Source organism: Sceloporus undulatus, chromosome 4 (genome assembly GCF_019175285.1).
Source record: "Sceloporus undulatus isolate JIND9_A2432 ecotype Alabama chromosome 4, SceUnd_v1.1, whole genome shotgun sequence".
NCBI lineage: Eukaryota > Metazoa > Chordata > Lepidosauria > Squamata > Phrynosomatidae > Sceloporus > Sceloporus undulatus.
The window spans coordinates 182678012-182696174 of record NC_056525.1 but is presented as its reverse complement, the minus strand read 5'-3'; the positions used below and the strand labels follow the sequence as shown (position 1 = coordinate 182696174).

General features: G+C 39.8%; 1 protein-coding gene across 5 annotated transcripts in view; it reads right to left on the bottom strand.

Annotated features, from left to right (window-relative positions):
* Nucleotides 1-18163, bottom strand: part of NETO1 (neuropilin and tolloid like 1) — a 128853-nt gene that overhangs the window by 93003 nt on the left and 17687 nt on the right. For all 5 annotated transcript variants that reach the window (XR_006103801.1, XM_042466161.1, XM_042466165.1 and 2 more), the window contains exon 4: nt 15530-15778. Coding sequence is in view for 4 of the 5 variants with exons in the window: in XM_042466161.1 (XP_042322095.1) it covers nt 15530-15778 (249 nt within the window). In the remaining variant the exon portion in view is untranslated. The remainder of the gene's footprint in view (nt 1-15529; nt 15779-18163) is intronic.

Here is an 18163-nt window from a genome sequence, read left to right as displayed (position 1 = left end):
GCCATCCAGTCCAACCCCCTGCCATGCAGGAAATCCAAATCAAAGCATCCCCAACAGATGGCCATCTAGATCATTCATATGTTCATATTACACAAATTAAACACCTTAACTAATACATTATTTTTCTTCCTCTATGTTTCAGTTGGACACAATTTACAGTACAGTATATAGTAAGTATTAATCTGAGAGCCAGTAAGGTTTAATAGTTAGGAGTGCTATACTTGTATAGGAAGACCCTAGTTAAAAATCTCTGCTTGGTCACAAAGCTTAAAGGGTGACCTTAGGCTGGTCACTACTCCTCAATCAACCTTACAGGAAGCTTCAAACCAAACAATGCAATTTGTTTGTTCTCTTTTTGCCATCTGCCCACCATACATGCACACCATCACATATACACACCACCAGTGACCTCCAATTACTTCCCTCATCCCATCCAGACATTATTCCATTGGACGTTCATCCACTCGTATGATCGACCACAGTCACATGTGCAATGCACCACTTGTCCAATGCACTTGTGTATGAGTACCTCAGTGTGCCCAATGGCAAAGCATAATCATGGAGCCCCGACCAAACATGCCCCTTCCCCACTATTCACCCCATACTCCCTTGTTGGACTATCTGGTTTGTATATATTGTAATTACATCCACTGCATTAATGATTATTGCGTTTTTGCTTTGCTACATTCCCACAGTAGCACCAGGCTGCTTATAGGCCAGTGCAAAGATGCACATTTTTCACCTTGAGTTAGAGGATTATCCCAGCTTCTTTTGGCACTGGTTTTTAACCCTCAGAGCAGCTTTTGCCTCGTGCATTGTCTAAACCCCTCTCCTTCGAAGTGGCTGGAAGCCACTTTATTTTGCCCATGTGTTTCACCCTGTAATCTGTCAACTGAGGTTATGATTCATTCTGACCACAAACAGGCCTGTTCCTGACATGGGCAGAGTAAAGCAACAATCTCCTGCATCACTAGGGATGTGTGCTGCTCTCTCATTGAGAGTATCCAAATGTTACTGCTTCATTTCACTTCCTTTCAGTCCACCTCACCTTGCCAATATGTCCTCCTTCCTCTTTACCCCCTACCAGCCTTTCTGTAACACATGCGTTTGAAATTGCTTTTTTTTTAAATATAAGAATCCCAGGATGTATATATATTACTGTAAACATAAGAAGATTCTCTTTCTTTTCTCTACTTCTCTCAATTCACACCCCTCATTTAAATAAAAATAATAAATAAAATTGTTATTTTTATTCCGCTTTTTTGTGATGAGACAGTCAAAGCGGCTCACTACACATTAAAATATCCACATTCAATATTATATCTCAGATTCTCCCCCTTAAAACAAAATTAAACATAATACAATAAAAATTAAAAATTAAAGTATCTATTAATATAAAACAGTATAACAATAAAAATATAACAATATGTGGTGGGCTAACACATGATGTAAGGGGCAATCATTCTGTGACTGGACATTTCTGTTCAGGAAGAGCCTGCCAGAAGAGATCTGTCTTAACAGCTTTTTTGAAGCTGTCAAAGCTGGCAATTTGACGGATCTTGTCTGCCAGGCCAGGCCGTTCCATAGTCTGGGAGCAATTGCAGAGAGAGCTCTCTGGGAGGTAGCAATTAATCTGGTTTTTTATTCCTTTCACAGTATAACAACTTTTCTTCCTGGAAGCACTCACTTCATTTCTTGCAAAAAGTGCATATAAAATCAAATAGATTTTTTTTAATCCAGTAAAGATTAAGGAAAAGATATCTTTGGGGACAAAAATAAAAGAATGCACTCATCCCTCCACATTCACTGGGCTTAGGGATACAGGAACCCCGTGAATGTGGAAAAAACCACAAATAACAGGAACACTATGTTTTTACCTCTCTAGGAATCTCTAGATCCTCCAGCACAATCTGTGGTCAACATCTGCCAGACACTGACCATAGAATTTTCCTGGAGGAGCTACAAATGCCTAGTGGAGTGTTCTCTCTAGGAATCTTCAGTGTGACCTTTGGTTAAAGTTGACCATAAAGTTGTGCTGGAGGACCTAGATATTCCTGGATAAAACATATTAATAAAATCCATGAATAAACAAATCTGCAAAAGTCAAAGCCGCAAATGTGGGGGGGCGGGACGAGTGTACATGGAATTTTAAATACTAACAATAACTTTTCTTTTTCATATATATAAATATTTTTATTAAGTTTTTTCTACATACTAAAACATATAATACTATGGCATGTTACAGACCGCCCAAAAGCGGGCGGTCTGCCGCCGCCATCATTAGCTGCACCGAGAAGCCCCAGCGGCCAAACCGCGAGGCTTCCCAGCGCAGCTAAAAAGAAGCGCCAAAATGGCGCTTCTTCTTTGGACCCGGAAGCGGCGCTGCGAGGCGCAAGTCGTGCACTCGCAGCATCACTTCTGCCGCGCGACGTCCAGATGCTGTGCGTCCGAGACATCAAAATGGCGCCCCCGTGTGGACGGAGGCCACCATTTAGTATGCGCTCTGCGCGTACTAGGGTCAGGGGCCGTGAGGAAGGTAAGACCCTTCCTAATCCTAGCACGCCCCTTCCCAACCCTAATATGCGTGGAGCGCGTACTTTGTGCGCGTCTGTAATGCACCTATATGTCTGTACATACTGATATCAATGTTACTTCCTGTTGTCTTTATCCATTTCGTATGCTATACATCAGATTAATGTTACTTTCTTTTCCCAAATTAAAATTTAAATGTACTTCACATGTATGTTACTGGTAAATATAAACCCTTTTTGCCTCCTTTTCCATCTTAATATAACCCTATCAAAATTTTTTCAATTCCATTCTTCTTCTTTTTTTACATCTTTAAGTGGATTGCGATTTAGTTTAAGGAGTTGTTGAAAAGCAAAATTAATTATTAATGGAGAAAAAAGAGAATCTTTTCTCATCCAAAAAGGAGTACGACAAGGCTGTCCACTTTCCCCTTTGCTATTTTTGGTGGCTATAGAGGTTCTTTTGATTCACTTAAGAGAAGACAGGTTAATTGAAGGAGTGAAAATAAAAGGATGGGAGAATAAAACAAAAACTTTTGCAGATGATTTATTAATAACTCTAAGCAACCCAATAGGAAGTATAGATCGTTAATGAAGAGAGTGAAAGAATACGGCGATAATTCTAGATTTAAAATAAACAAGGACAAAACCAAACTATTGGCAATGAATATGTTTGAGAAAGAGAAACTGGAGATAGAAAAAAAATCAGGCTTTCAAATAGTGAAGAAAATCAAATATTTGGGAGTATGGCTTATAACAAAAATACTGACCTTTTTAAGAACAACTATGAAAGAATATAGATGAAAATTTAAAAAGGATGTACAAAGATGGGAGAAATTAAAACTTTCTTGGTTTGGTAGAACTTCAACGATCAAAATGATGGTGCTACCAAAAATGGTATTTTTATTTCAAAATCTCCCAATCATAACTAACAATAGCTTTTCAATCATATTTTACTCTCTTCTCCCCAGATATATTATTCAGCTACATTTCCCCATTATCCATTCCTATGAATCCACTGTTTTCTATGCAGTTTAGTTCTGTAGAAAGCAAACGATGGCCCTGGACAGACGGACCCTTTGCAGATCATGGCAATGTGTTAGGGTGGCCTCAGGGCGGCGCGTTCACACACCCTGCAAACCTAGCATGTGACGAGGACGTTGCAACTGCGCAGTACCATCTACACAGTGCACACAGCTATGACGTCGCAGCAGCGCAGCATCCAAAAAGTGCAGCGCAGCTACGACGCCATTGCGCCGTCTCTCGTGGTTTGCAGCGTCACAACTGCACCACAAGAAGGAGCCACTTCTGGGTGCTCCTTTCTTGCTGTGCAGCAGCGTTGTGCAATTTGGCTGCTGGGGTCCTGCTGTGGAGCAAGGAGAGGCACCTCCCCAGCGCCTCTTTTTGCCGCTCTGCACCACACCTTCAGACACTTGTTACACACTGAAAGATGGTAGCAGACTTTTTTTTCTGTTGGGGAATAGGAAAATTATCAGCTGTAGTGATGCAATGTCATTGATTAATTTCTTCATCTTTAAGACATGGCAACATATCAAATGCAAATAAAAATGTTGTGCAATCTAAATAAATAATGATCAGCATACAAACATAACAATTATATTGAGAAAATCTAATAAGAAATCTAAAATTTCAAATGTAGAAATAATCAACTCACAATATAATGGTATAGGTAGATGCATGTAACTTGCAAGGTCCTCCCCCTTCCTAGACGCTCTGGTTCAAGGACATTAAATATAAGCGCAAAGATCCCAGCACAACACTGCAAATTGTAGCTTTTTGTCAGTGCTAGGAATAAATCACAGTCTCCACACCCAAACGGCAGATGTCAGGTGTTCTGCAGCATGAATGATTGCCAGTTGCCCTTGATACACTACTGTGATGCCCCATCCTGCTGCATCCTAGGGCTTTTCACCTTAAGCCAGGACAATGCTGTGACAGCTTTTCTGTATCAGGAACTTGGGAGCAGAAGAGAAGATGACCTGCCAGAAAGGAAAACTGCTGCACTTGTCAAGTACTCGATGCTGTGACCGATGCACAGGCAGCTTCCCACAGTTATATTAACAAAATATGAATTATATCTGCATATGTTTCACCTTCAGGGTGTCATAGTTTATAACCAAACAGATACAACATGAATTAGCTAAGGTAATGAATTTCTCAGAGATAAGTAAGAACAGCAAATATTTGTAAATTATTCCCTATAAGTTTGTCATTTTCAGGATTCTGAAGCACATTACTGTGAACATGAACCAAGAAGTACTGTACATATACTAAATGTTTTGGATAAGTACCAAATGAATTGATTATGCTCTAACCAAAAAACTCCCCAAAAAGAATTTTTAAGGAGCAAAACAGATGACTGCAGCATCTAGAGTGCTGTATGTATATATGCATACAATAATGCAAATGTGCACACTAAAAGAGGCTCTTGGCTTTACTAATCTGTCATTAGAACCCATAGAATGTAGTATTTGGCACAGCTATGGAGTGACAATGTGAACTGGTTGTAATTGATGCCCTGGCACAAGCAGGGTAGTTCCAGAGATCCAATTCCACCCACCCTTCCCAGATTGTGAGCCACCCCCCTCCCCCATGGTGACCAGTAGTCCTAACCACAAAGGAGGACAATGCATCACAAAATGTAGGACATTCAAAAAAAGGCTGAAATGTAAGACATGTCCTGGAAAAGGAGAATGTCTGGTCAACCTGACCACTCCTAAAATTTAAAGTGGATGATTGCTGGCATCTGGTTTGCCAAAAAACCTGGGTAGGTGGGAGCGGAGAGATTCAAAGCAAGGCTGAATGCCCACCATGTATTTTTAATCAAGAGAATCACATTTACTGGAGGAGTCAAGGAATGCTATTCTTTTTAAAAATGGAATTGCAGGAGCTTTTGAGCAGCCTTCTACCCATTCCTGCTTTAGCATATATATAGTGAAATCCCAAGCACCAGAAAATAACAGAATAAACTTTTGCAAGCACAGATTTCCAAAGAAACAAATGAGTAACCTTTCTGTGTCTTCAAATGTCTAGCTTGAAGTACAGTGAGCCTGAGGTAACCACTGGGGTTTGGTTCCAGGACCCTCTGTGGTCCCCAAAATCAAGTCCTGTTACATTCAATGTTATGGTAAAATGCTCCCCCATATATAAAAACAGCAAAATCAAGGTTTGCTTTTTAGATTTTTAAAACAATACATAATTGCTATCCATGGATGTTTGAATCCTTGAATGCAGAATCCATGTACACAGAGGGCCAACTGTATGTCCTTGGTTAGAATAGGGGGGGGAAACTATTTTCATCTTGGTGAAACCTAGCTGCTTTCAAAGTAAAGGTTCAAGACTATATTGCACACAACCTTTTTTATGTTACTACAGAATTATCTTTATTTGTTGTGTAAACATTATACAACTAATTTTGGATATATATTATATTTTTGTAATATTTAAAATATTTAAAATGTAATATTTCATTTTTGAGGGCCAAACTGGGTAGGAGAGAGTGCTTTGTTCAAGTTTTCCTAATTCCTTGACAAAGTCCTTAACAGAAGAATCCATTGATTTTCCTGTCAATTATTCCTCCTGTCTTCCTGTTGTTCATATAATGCACACACCTTTTGTTTTGTTTCTAAAAACAGACAATACACTGGGGTATATAGCATTGCTGACATTCACATCAATGAAGCCAAATAGAAACACAGATGGTTTCCACCAACTGATGGAATTGAGAATAATAATATGCCATCTGAGGCCACAGACTTGCAGATTCCAAGGGGGAGAAACCAAGATAAAAAGAAATCTGATTATTCCAGAGGAATAAGAGTGATCAGCTTAGAGCACAGCCTCACTCTGTCTGGATCTCTGTCTGCTGCACAATAAAATTGACTCACTGGGAAAAAAAATATGACTCTGAGCAACAGATGCCCTTAAACCATCTGTTAACACAGAGAAGAGAAAACTGCATTCCTCATCATTAAGGGGTAAATTGTTAAAAGAAGACTTCTCTAAATGCCCTTAGCAGAGGGTTGCTTCCACTGTGTGGAGGAAAATAAGAAATAATGCAGCAATATTATTTCATCTAATATTTCAAGTGAACTCAAGAGCACACATGCTAGAACAAGGGTAGTGGAAATCATCTGTGTTGGTGGAAACAATCTGTGTTTCTAAGTGCTGCACCACACACCTCAATGGACTGCAGAGGTCACATGGTGGCTCCTCCATCCCAGATTTTAAAAAAAACAACCTTTTTTTTAATGCACAAAAAACTCAAATATGATCCATACAACATGGTTTTGCCACACTGGGATATTTTAGGCCTCTGATGCCTTTTTAAAAGAAGGAAGTAATTCAACATCCCAGTTTACTTTGTGCTCTTTTAAAATGAATGAATGAATGAATGAATGTCTCTCCTAAGCAAAAAAAAAAAAAAAAGTCTGGGGGACCAAAACCAGACAAATTTATTTCCATGCCTACTGCCAGAAAAGAGGGGTTTAAGTTGTGTTTTTAAAAATCATTTCCCCTACTCTTCTGCAAGGGCATATGAAGAATAAAGAAATAGATTATTTGGTGTCTATCATCATATTGACTTCCAATTCAAACTCAGTCCAACCATGTATAGCTGAGGTACCCATGCTCGGCTGACATCAGCATAGTGCAAAAGGGCACAATCAGCTTCTGTGGGATACTGAGGTGAGCATTTAAACCAGGTCGCAAACATCCTGAGCTAGTGTTCCACTAACCATAAAAATGACTAAGGCTCTCTACAGACCGTCATAAAGAGCCAGTGTGGGGGAAGAGTGGGGGATTGGCTAGCGCACACCAGCCACCTCAACTCCACCCCCACACCTCCCACCTGACCAGATGGCAGGCAGCATCACATCGTGTCTTCAGCACACCGTTTACATACACTACGCTGAAGAAGTGGCAAAAAGCCACCGCCACAACTAGGCCGCAAAAAGAAGCCACTTTTTGCTGCTTCTTTTTGCGGTGCACAAAGACCAGATTGGGACTGCGGCATGTAGTTGCCACAGCCTTGATGCAGCAAGGAGAGGGGTGGCTGCAGGCCACTCCAAAGGAGAGGTCTGTTAAGCCCCTGAGAGATTTATGGCATCTTAAAGGGTAATTAGCTCCATTTGGCATAAGTTTTTGTGAACTGCAATCAGTTTCAACGGATGCATGATGCATTGTGGCTTTAGTCCACAAAAGGTTATATAAAATGTTTGTTAGTCTTTAAGGTGTCTCAGGACTCTTTATTATTTATGCAACAGATTAATGCAGCTACTTCCCTTATACTCTTCTTATCCTCCTGACATCCCCTGCAAAATATGATATCCACATGTGAATAGGGTTGCCATAACCCGGCTGCAACCGGGTTTTTCCTGGTTTTGGCGGCACCTGCCCGGTCACGGCACAGGTGCCATCCAAAAACCGGGTAAAGCCCGGTTGCAGCGGGGTTGCGGAGCTACCCAGGGGGCCTCGCTGCCCTCCTCCTCCTCCACCGCGCATGACCGCGTGGAGGAAGAGGAGGGCAGCAAGGCCTGGGGTGGAGGAGGCTGCAGGGAGGTGGCGCCTCCTGCACGCAGCCACGCCAACCTCCCTGCAGCCTCCTCCCTCCTTCCTGGCCTCCGCGAAGGCCAGGAAGGAGGCAAGGCCCCGGCGATCACGGGCAGCCTCGCGCCTTCCTCCTCGGCCTCTGCTGAGGCCGGGGAAGGAAGGGAGGCCCCGGCGATCGCCCGAGGCCTCGCGCCTTCCTCCACAGCCTCTGCGGAGGCTGGGGAAGGAAGGGAGGCCCTGACGATCGCCCGAGGCCTGGCCCTTCCTCCGCGGCCTCCGATCGTGGCGAGGCCCGGGGCCCAGGCGGGGAGGGAAAGCCTCCTTAAGTGGAGGCTTTCCCTCGCCGCTTGGCCTCTGCTCCCCTCCGCGGGAAAATGTGGAACAAAATTTTCAAATGTAGGACACATTTTTCTGTGTCCTACATTTGAAAATTTTGTCCTACATTTTTCCCGCTTTGGAGGTCCGCAGTTATGGCAACCCTACATGTGAAGGACTTTTTGTGTGATGATATGATTTTTCGCATACAAAAAGCAGGTGGGGGGAATCACTAATCAAGTCGTTATACAGTCACCCCTTGGAACTCACGGGGGATCCATTCCAGACCCCACCACAAGTTCCAAATCTCACACATATTCCCATAGGCTTGCATGGGGCATGGGCATGCCCCATTAAGGTTAATCGCAGTCACCCCTTGTGGATTTTCAAGTCTGTGGATTTCAAGTCCACGGACTTGGAGGGGCAACTGCATATACAACGTTTGGGAAGAGTATTGATCACTATTGTTCATGTCTGACACTTGGTGCAGGGTGATTCAGGCTGCATCTGCACAGCAGAAATAATCCAGTTTGACACCTCTGTACCATGGCTCAATGTTATGGAATTCTGGGAACTGTAGTTCTGTGAGACATCTAGTCCTTTCTGTCAGAGAGCTCTGGTGCCATGACAAACTACAAATCCCATAATTCCATATTGAGCCATGGCAGTTAAAATGGTGTCAAACTGCATTATTTCTGCTGTGCAGATGCAGCCTACATCCACCTATCCTGCTTAAATGAGACACCTAGGGGATGACAGGCAAAGTATGCCCTTTACCACACTCTCTAGGAGCCTCACACGATGTCAACTGAGCCATGGTATGATTTAACCGTCCTGGTCTCCACCAGTAGGAGGGCAGCAAAAAGCCCATCCCAGCTCCACAGCCTCCAGCGTGGAGGGGGGTGGGATGGCCATTATTAAATTTTGTTATATATAATGATGCACTGGAAAAGAAAGATAGGATTTATACCTTACAATCCTAGTTACATTTTATATGCCAGAATCTAGAGAGATAATTAAAAACCCAAATCAAATATCAAATAGAGCTAATCAGTTATCTGATTACCTGCAGTAATCAAGAAAACTGCAGAACAATTGAAAGTCATCATATTAACAAAACACTCATGGGAAATCCATAAATACATGAACAAACTTTAAGGACCCGGAAATCTCTGGTGCAGTATGAATGTATGGAGAAAAAAAATGGGTCCTAGTAAAATAGAATATTGTAGAAAAATATTGTGATGTTAAAATCAGTTAAAGCAATGTGTCATAAGTATTTGCATAAGTATAAACAGTAGCTTATTTATATATAATGTTACATGATAATAATAAAAATGAGGGGGAAGAGACTTTTGTAAAAAGAACAAGAACAGCCCCCTCCCATGCTCCCCGCAGCTGAGTTAAGTTCAATAGATATTACTTTTCCTTCTAGATATCTCAGCATGCTCACTATGGCAGCCTACCCAAACCTCATTTCTCAACTATTTTGCCTATGAGTTGTGACCGAAATAACAGCTGGGTAGTTACCCAGCCAAAATCTAATAATTATTCATATACTATAAATACTATAAATATAAATAGTTTGTCCTTTACACAGTGCATAGTAGGTAAAACAGGTAGCTCACTGGGAAATCAGAAGATGTACCCCAAAGTCTAAATCAGCCTCTCTTAGGCGGGGTACAGACCGCCGCTTTGCAGCGGTCTGCCGCCGCCGCCGGTAGGTCCGTGGGGGAGCCGGAGCCTTCAGACGGCGCGGCTCCCGCGCGGACCGAAAAAGAAGCTCCAAAATGGAGCTTCTTTTTGAGTCGTGTTTGTGACGTAGCGAGGTGCCAGGGGCGCACTAGCTACGTCATAAAGGCTGTGACACGTACGGACGCTCAGCGTCCGATACGTAAAGATGGCGGACCCGTATGAACAGGGCGCCGCCATCTTGTACGTATTCAATACGTACTAGGGTTAGGGGGGTGTGGAAGCACTGCCCCTTCCTAACCCTAGTACGTATTGTATACGTACTATTTGGCGGTCTGTACCCCGCCTGTGGTAACTATTCCTATACTGATACATGGAGATGGGCATACTGGACCAGAGAAAGCTAAGGAGGAATCAAAATAAATTTATTTAATTCATACCCATGTATTTCTTTAATTCATACCCTGCCTATCTCCTGGGATGGGATCCAAGGCACTAATAAGGACATCTAATAAAGGCATGTACATTGCCTGCCTCCCATAGTCCCCTGGCACTCACTTTTTACAGGCATACTTAATCAACAAAGCCTCTCGTTTTTTTATATATACTGTATGTGTGTGTGTATGTATATATATATATATATATATATATATATATATATATATATATATATTTATAAAAGCTTTTTATGCCCACAACACCTTTTTCTTCTGCCTAGTTGAGAAAATTTTAGCCACATTGGCATTTGGAGGATGATGAAGGGCTTGAGAATCACTGGCTTTTGGTTTCAAATTGCAGCTGTGTATTTTCAGTAAACTACACAATAAATCTTTTCTTGGGAAGGAACAGGAAAATAAACTCAAGCTCATACCCCTGTAGCCATGTCTTTCTACCTAGAACAATCAAGATAATCAGAAACAACCTCCAGACTCCCTCATTGTGCATATGTACAACAAAACAGAAAGAAAGGAGGAATGAAGATAAGCCTGCTTAACCAGCAACCCCCAAGTTTACATATATCTGTACATTTGGTCACCAAAATAGAAATCGTAAGAAAAAATGGAACCCAGTGGGGAAAAAATTTAAACCTGGATAAATTTTATATTAACCCATCCCTATTCTTTCCATGTCATTTCAGTCTCTGCTACCAAATTTTATGTTAAAAAAATAATGCCTAGGAACACAGTTAATATTCAGTTAATGCCCAGGAACTACAATTAATTCTTAATTAACTATGATATATGCCTGTACTTGCATAAACCTTGACTGTGTGGATAATTCAGTAAATTGCCTCTGATAAAGACTTAAAAACACCCATGGAAGTGCTAAGAACTAGAAAAGACAAATGACACAGTCTGACTTTGGAATTTGATGCATCTGTCCTATTCTGTCAGAAATACTGCATGCAGGCTCATTTACTAGTACTTGGATCATGCTGACACTGATTATGACCTTTCATGCTCATGGCTGCAACCCGGAAAGTAATTTTTTTCCATGTCCCTACTGCTTGTAACTGACATTTGGTTCATCTAGGTCCCTATTCACTATGGTATAAAAAAAATCAATGAGTTTTCCAGTCTTGTTTCTGAGCTGGCCTCTGGTAGCTTCACTTTCCACCAACAGATTTGGCAGCTCTGGAGCTCAATAGATTTGGCACCACAACTCATGAAAACACTAATATGCTACTACATGAAAGCTAGGCATTTCCTAGCTTTGATGGGTCCAACACCAAACACACTTGGCTTCTAATAGCTCTCATATTTTAGGCTACTGTTCTGAGACATCCTGCATGCAGTACTACAATAAAACATTTCCATACCATTACTTTTCTTTCTCTTTTCCTACTATAAGTTATGTTGTGCAAATGTGGGAGACCACCAAGGAGATTATCACATTTCCTTTCCTCCCAGCCTCAGCACAAGATGAAACTTTTGATTTAAAAAAAATATGGATGTTTTTGCATGCTTCCATGCCCAGTCAAGGACTCGATCTTGGCATCCTGTCCCTGATCACACTTTTCGAAAGGAGTTTCCCATTCTTCCAAAAAGTGTTGGAGAAGTATGGATCGGGTACAGGATGCCAAGATCGAGTACGCATGGGCATGGAAGCATGTGAAAGCACCAGTTTAAAAAAAATAAATCAAAAGTTTCAGCCTGTGCTGAGTCTGGGAGGAAAGGAAGTGTGATAATCTCCCATATCATGCCCATGATTAAAATTATAAGACTTCTTCTAAAACTAGCAAAGCTCATGCATAGATATGGAAACTGGGTAAACTTCTCTTGACTTGTGTTAGACTTCACTAATTTTTTTCCAAATTATGCTGTAGGATGACCCACAATATACACAAATCTCTACTGTTACTATTTTTTAAAATAAACCTCATTTAAAAACACTTTTTCTCATCCTTCTCTTTTTGTTTCTCACCTACTTCCAAGAAAAAAAGTCTTACCCGTGAAGATGGAGTTGGGGTAATCAACTATTTATTAAAGATATCACAGCCTTTGCAAGATGAAAATTACATTTCTCATAATCCTTAACAAAAATGATGTTTTTCCATATGCTTAGAAGTATCATTTCCATTTAAGGATAAGTCCTGCTTCTTCCTGGTCTGCAGGAACCTCTCCCTTCTACCCATTAGCCCTTCCACATCTCAAGGGAAATATTTTTGTTTGCATTTTCGTTGGAGATAGCTAGCTAACAGTGGCATCTGATCCCATTATGAACTTTACCATTTCAGAGGGCTGCACTGGCAATGTAGTAAAGCTTGCTAAACTTGTTCTCAGTTTTGCAGTGGTGAATTCTCATGCAATCAGTGATAAAGAAATCAGACAGTTTTTATTTATATCATTTTTTTCCAGTTTATTCTATTCATGTAGTCAGTCCATTTCATCCTGTTTCCACAGCAATTTGCAGCAAAACAAGCCAATGCAAAATCTGTATGTATTTTGAACCAATTCACCTGAATTTTTGCAAGTAAAAAAAATGTGCATAATATTGTTTTTTCTTTGGTCAGAAAAGCATAGGAGAAAACTCTTTTTAAAAATGCCAAAAGATATATGTGGTCTAGTTTATGCATTGACTGAGAAAAGCCAGTGTGGTAAGATTTTATAAAATGCAAACAGGAAGAAATTTTCATTACGCCCTACTTAGAAATATATAGAAACTGAAAGCAATTTTCAAAGTCCAAATCAATCTTTGGATAAAGGCTACTAGTTAGAAGAATTATTTTTGGTCAGCTTTGACAAATTGTGCCACCCTGCAAATGTTTTTGGACTCCAGCTCTCATAATCCCTTAACACTGATTATGTGACTGGGGCTGAAGGTGATTTTAAATCAAGGAGTGAATGAATCCACTTGCTCACACCTGTCTTAGGTTAAACTGACTGTGTTCTAGCCAAGGATGGGTAGCTGCCCTAGACAGTACCCTAGACAGCAACACCAACAATGCTGCTTTCCTGAGTCTGCTCCCCCTTCCCCCAAAATTCAGGGTGGGATTTTTAATTTTGCTCCCAAGTGGCCAATAGCACATACACACCCAAGCAACAAGGGGTATCTAGTGGCCATTTCACTAAATTATAGTTTAAGCACTCCACACTTTTATTAGCTTACATAGGTCTTTTTTGCCCAAAAAAAATGGTTGAAGAAAGGCCTGTACAGGTGTGTGTGTGGGGGGGGAGAGAATGTGTGAAAACTGCCAATACTGACCACCCCCTGAAGTTGGGATGGGGGGGGGGATAAAGGAACTGCTTCCCAATGTGAACTGGTGTTGGGACACATGGAGTCATTGCAGACCCACAAAATTGCTGCATGCAGATCAGGAACCACTTCCTGCCCACAGTGCCACCCAAGGCCAGCACTTTCTGTTGTTATAAAGTCCTTACCTGACATATAAACTACTTTCCAATCCCTGTTAAAGTACATGGGAGTTGAATGGGTTCATAATAATGGGAGTTGGGCATTTGTTACTGAATGTTCCATATTTAGAACTGGGATTAAATTTATTTGTATTTATTTTGTTCATGTATATCCTACATTTCCCCCAATAACAGATTCAAGGTGTCTTGCAATGTATTAAAAACAATACATATTAGATACTATACCCCCAAAAAATCTTTAAAGAGTATAACTATAAATGTTATTTAACAAACAAATTATAAAGTTAAACATATTAAATACTCTTTAATGCACTGTTCATGAAAACAGCAGAATCATTTCATGTGTATTTCATACCAAAAAGCAATATAAAGAAACTGCAAGTGCCAAACCGATATGGAATATACAGCTGGTTCCTTTAACAATTAAAAAATGCTATTTTTTTTTTCTACCATAGGCACCCAATAGAAGCTGTAATTAGAAAACTGACACAAATTATCAAAAACATTTCTCCCTAGAAGAATCAATAATAGGGACTTCTCATTCATTCACACAATGTAGAAACTACAAAAATATATTATATTCTTTAGAAGTTGCTGCATTGCAGCCACAGCCGACACACACATACACACACAGTTGAGAGAGAGGAGAATATTTCACTGGCATCATGACTGCAAATCTCCATTTTATCCTCATAAATTAAAACATACAGTTTGACAAAAGACATTATTGAACCTTAGCAATTAAGATTAGAAAAATCTTTCACAGAAGTGTTTAATTGAATGCATGCTATTCTTTGGATCTCCAAATCCTTTGGCAAAACTGTTTGCAGTTTGATTTAATGAACATGTAGGGAGGGGGGAATCACTCCAGCAAATTCTGCCTTTGCAAAAAGTAATGTTCAAAGAGAAGAGGAATGGCATGAGCAGAAATCCATCCTTTTTCCCCTAGTAACAAAAAAGAGTTCTGCTGCTGAAACCATTTTAAGGACAAACTAATGAATACCGTGTTACTTATTTTTCTGTAAGGGATGCATTATTGCACTTAGTTCACCCGAAAAGATCAACAAAATGAAAGCATTAGATGAATTCAAATGTCCTACTGATAACCCATTCACCTAGCTGACTAAGTTTATTCTGTGTAACTTTATTCTCACTGACATGTACCATTTCTACACAATGAATATGCCATTACATAGAAAGCCATCATGTGGTTTCAAACATCTTCACTATTGTGTGATAATAATATCATCTGCATCAAAAATATGTTTACATGTTTCAACCTATTCATCACTGTTCAAAGGTGGTAGTCACATATTTTTAGCCACTAGACATCACTGGACAGGGTAAGGACATGGTATGTAGAAACAAACTGTTGAAAGCACAGATATCTTTTTCTAAGCACAGTAAAATAAGCATCTATTTCCAAAACCATTTTTTAAAATTACACTGTATTAAAATAAAATCTGCTATTTTGTTATAATATTCCCAAATCCTCTCTGTATAAATCCCCCAAAGCTACCATTCAAAATTATTAAACTTTGTACCTACCAGGTGTGAAATTGTATCGTGCAGAAAATCCCAAAGATTCAAGTTCACCATCAGCAAAAAATTTAATCCACAGGAATCTGCCACTGGATTTTATCTTAGGTGGGTTTTGTTGTCCACAGAAACGGCCAATTATTGGGGAAAAGCCAAAAGGTCCATCCCGCACTTCAATGTGATCAAATTTACATTCCCAAGAAGGTTCTATGGAATATTTTTCATCGAAGTGTAACTCAATACATTGTCTTGGAGCAGCTGAAGATCAAAACAGAACCATTTTAGATAGTTTTGCATGTCAAAAGTATATTTACATTCAAAAGTATTGCTCAATTCCAAACTACCTAACCCATATTTTGTTGGGTTTTGTAACCACACAATGTAGTCACACAATCCTTGTTCCAAAGCTAATGTGCATGAAGCTAACAAAATGCAGTTCAGATCTGTTTGTTTTCCCATAAAATGTGTTTCTGATTTAAAACGACTTCATTAAGGCTAAAATTCTATATCTATTTATCTAGGCATAATCATCACTGAACATAATGGGACTTGCTTCTGAGTGGACAGGTAGAAGAATGTGCTACATGACACTTTTTTTAAAAAATCCTAAAAATATTGATTAATTGCATATTTTAATCCCTCATGTTTTACTGTTCACACTTTTCAAGCTATGAATCTATCACATCTTCCTTTTCTTTGGATTAAAAAACAGATTGAGCTATGGTAAAGCACTGTGTGATGGCTCAAAGGATTATTTAAGAGCTTTCTATACCCTTTGCCAAGGAACAGGGTCATGTGACAAATTTAAAGGAGTAAACAGAATTGAATTCCTTATTTTGGAAAACTTTAACCCAAATCAAAATGCTAGTTCAAACTATAGTAGAACTAGTAAATCAATGGAAACTTGATAAGTAAATACTTAAGTAAATTCCCTTGATTCTTTTTACTTTAGCTGAGGCAAGCCACTAGATTTACACGTTTATCTGTTCCCAAATGTATAATAAAAGATGTCTTGCCAAAAGGATGCCTAGTGCTATAAAGGTCATTAAGCTAAATACTATTTTGTTTCCACAAGGCTTTTGTAAAAATATTATTATTATTATTTGGCTCCAATTCTTTCAAGTATGAGAATCAACATCTTTTAGTGCATGTAAATTTTTCAAAGTCATCCTAAGATAAGACTAAATAAATTCCACAAGGTATTTAAAGGTGAACTCAGCACTCTCTAAGCAGTTTACAGTCTGTAACAATTGCCCCCCAAAAGCTGGGTACTCATTTTACTACAAAAGGATGGAAGGCTGAGTCATCCTGGAGCCCTCTGGGATCAAACTCACAAATGTTGTGGCTGCAGTACCAGCATTTAACCACTGTGCCACCAGGGCACTATTTCTTTCTAGCACTATGAAGATTATCACACGAGGGCTTTTTACAGTTTAATAGCACTATTCTAACGTTATTCAGCAGGAATGATACAATGGCGATATTATAACACTTACTTTCACACTGGTCGCAATAACGGGGCATTAATGATTCACAAGCAGTAAAAAAAAGTGCTTTACATTCCACACGTCGGCAGAAGGGTTGTGTTAGCAGAGAGAAAAAAATGGGTCTTTTCGCGCTGCTGAGGAACTCTCCTGTGACTCACAAGCACAACACGGGAAGTGATTCTGCTGAACAGGCACACTGGGAGACTGGGGGATTCAATTTGGGAGATTATCCTCCTGTTGCATTCTGGGACTTGTAGTTTAGGAAGGGACATTTAGAATATTCAGCCAGAGAGCTCTTTGGCCTCACTGAACTACAAACCTCCAAATGCAATAGGAGGCAGTCAGAGAAGTTAAAGTGGAGTAGCCCTGTTGTAATGAGTGTAGTGCAAAGGTTTAATGATGAATTTTCAATAGCGATATTGAAACATGATTGCTTTCACACATTTGATTGCCTTTCACACATCGTGATTGGCAAGCCATTGATAGTTTTTTATCGTCAATGAGTTATTCCACTAGTACAACACTTCCATGATGTTTCAAGAACGATAGGCAGACAATGTTGTGTGAAAACCTTTCTACCAGCCATGCAGCAAAGATGGTAACAATGCTCTTCTTTAATGCTTTTTACCCCATGTGATAATCTTCCATCATATGCTTCCTTGAACTTCTGTCCATTTGAAGCTTGAATCTTATTTCAGTTTCATGATGTGTCTTAATCTGCAGCACTATACAATGTTTAACATTACATTTATTTAGTTCAGGGTGAGATGCAAGTTGATTTGAGATCATAGAGAGGAAATACTAGTGAAGTGTGGATTTTGCACTAAATATTTAAGAATTAGCACATGCAATAATATATGTAGTTTTAAGGTGCTAGAATTGAAATCCATGTGTAGAACTGTACAGTAGAGGTAAAAACTTCAGAATTAGTCCCAATTCTGTTTCAATCAATTGGACTGACTTTTCATACATTCTAAATGGTTTATTTTGACTGACTTGCAGAATAGTCTGAAAATGACATAACTGACAAAGAAAATGAACTGAAAACCTGTCTTAAGCAGGTGTTTTTTCACCCAAAAGGAAGGAGGAAGGAAAAGAATAGAAAGTGATCCCCATCACTCTAGGAGGTATCTACTGATGTGGTGTGAGATTTCAG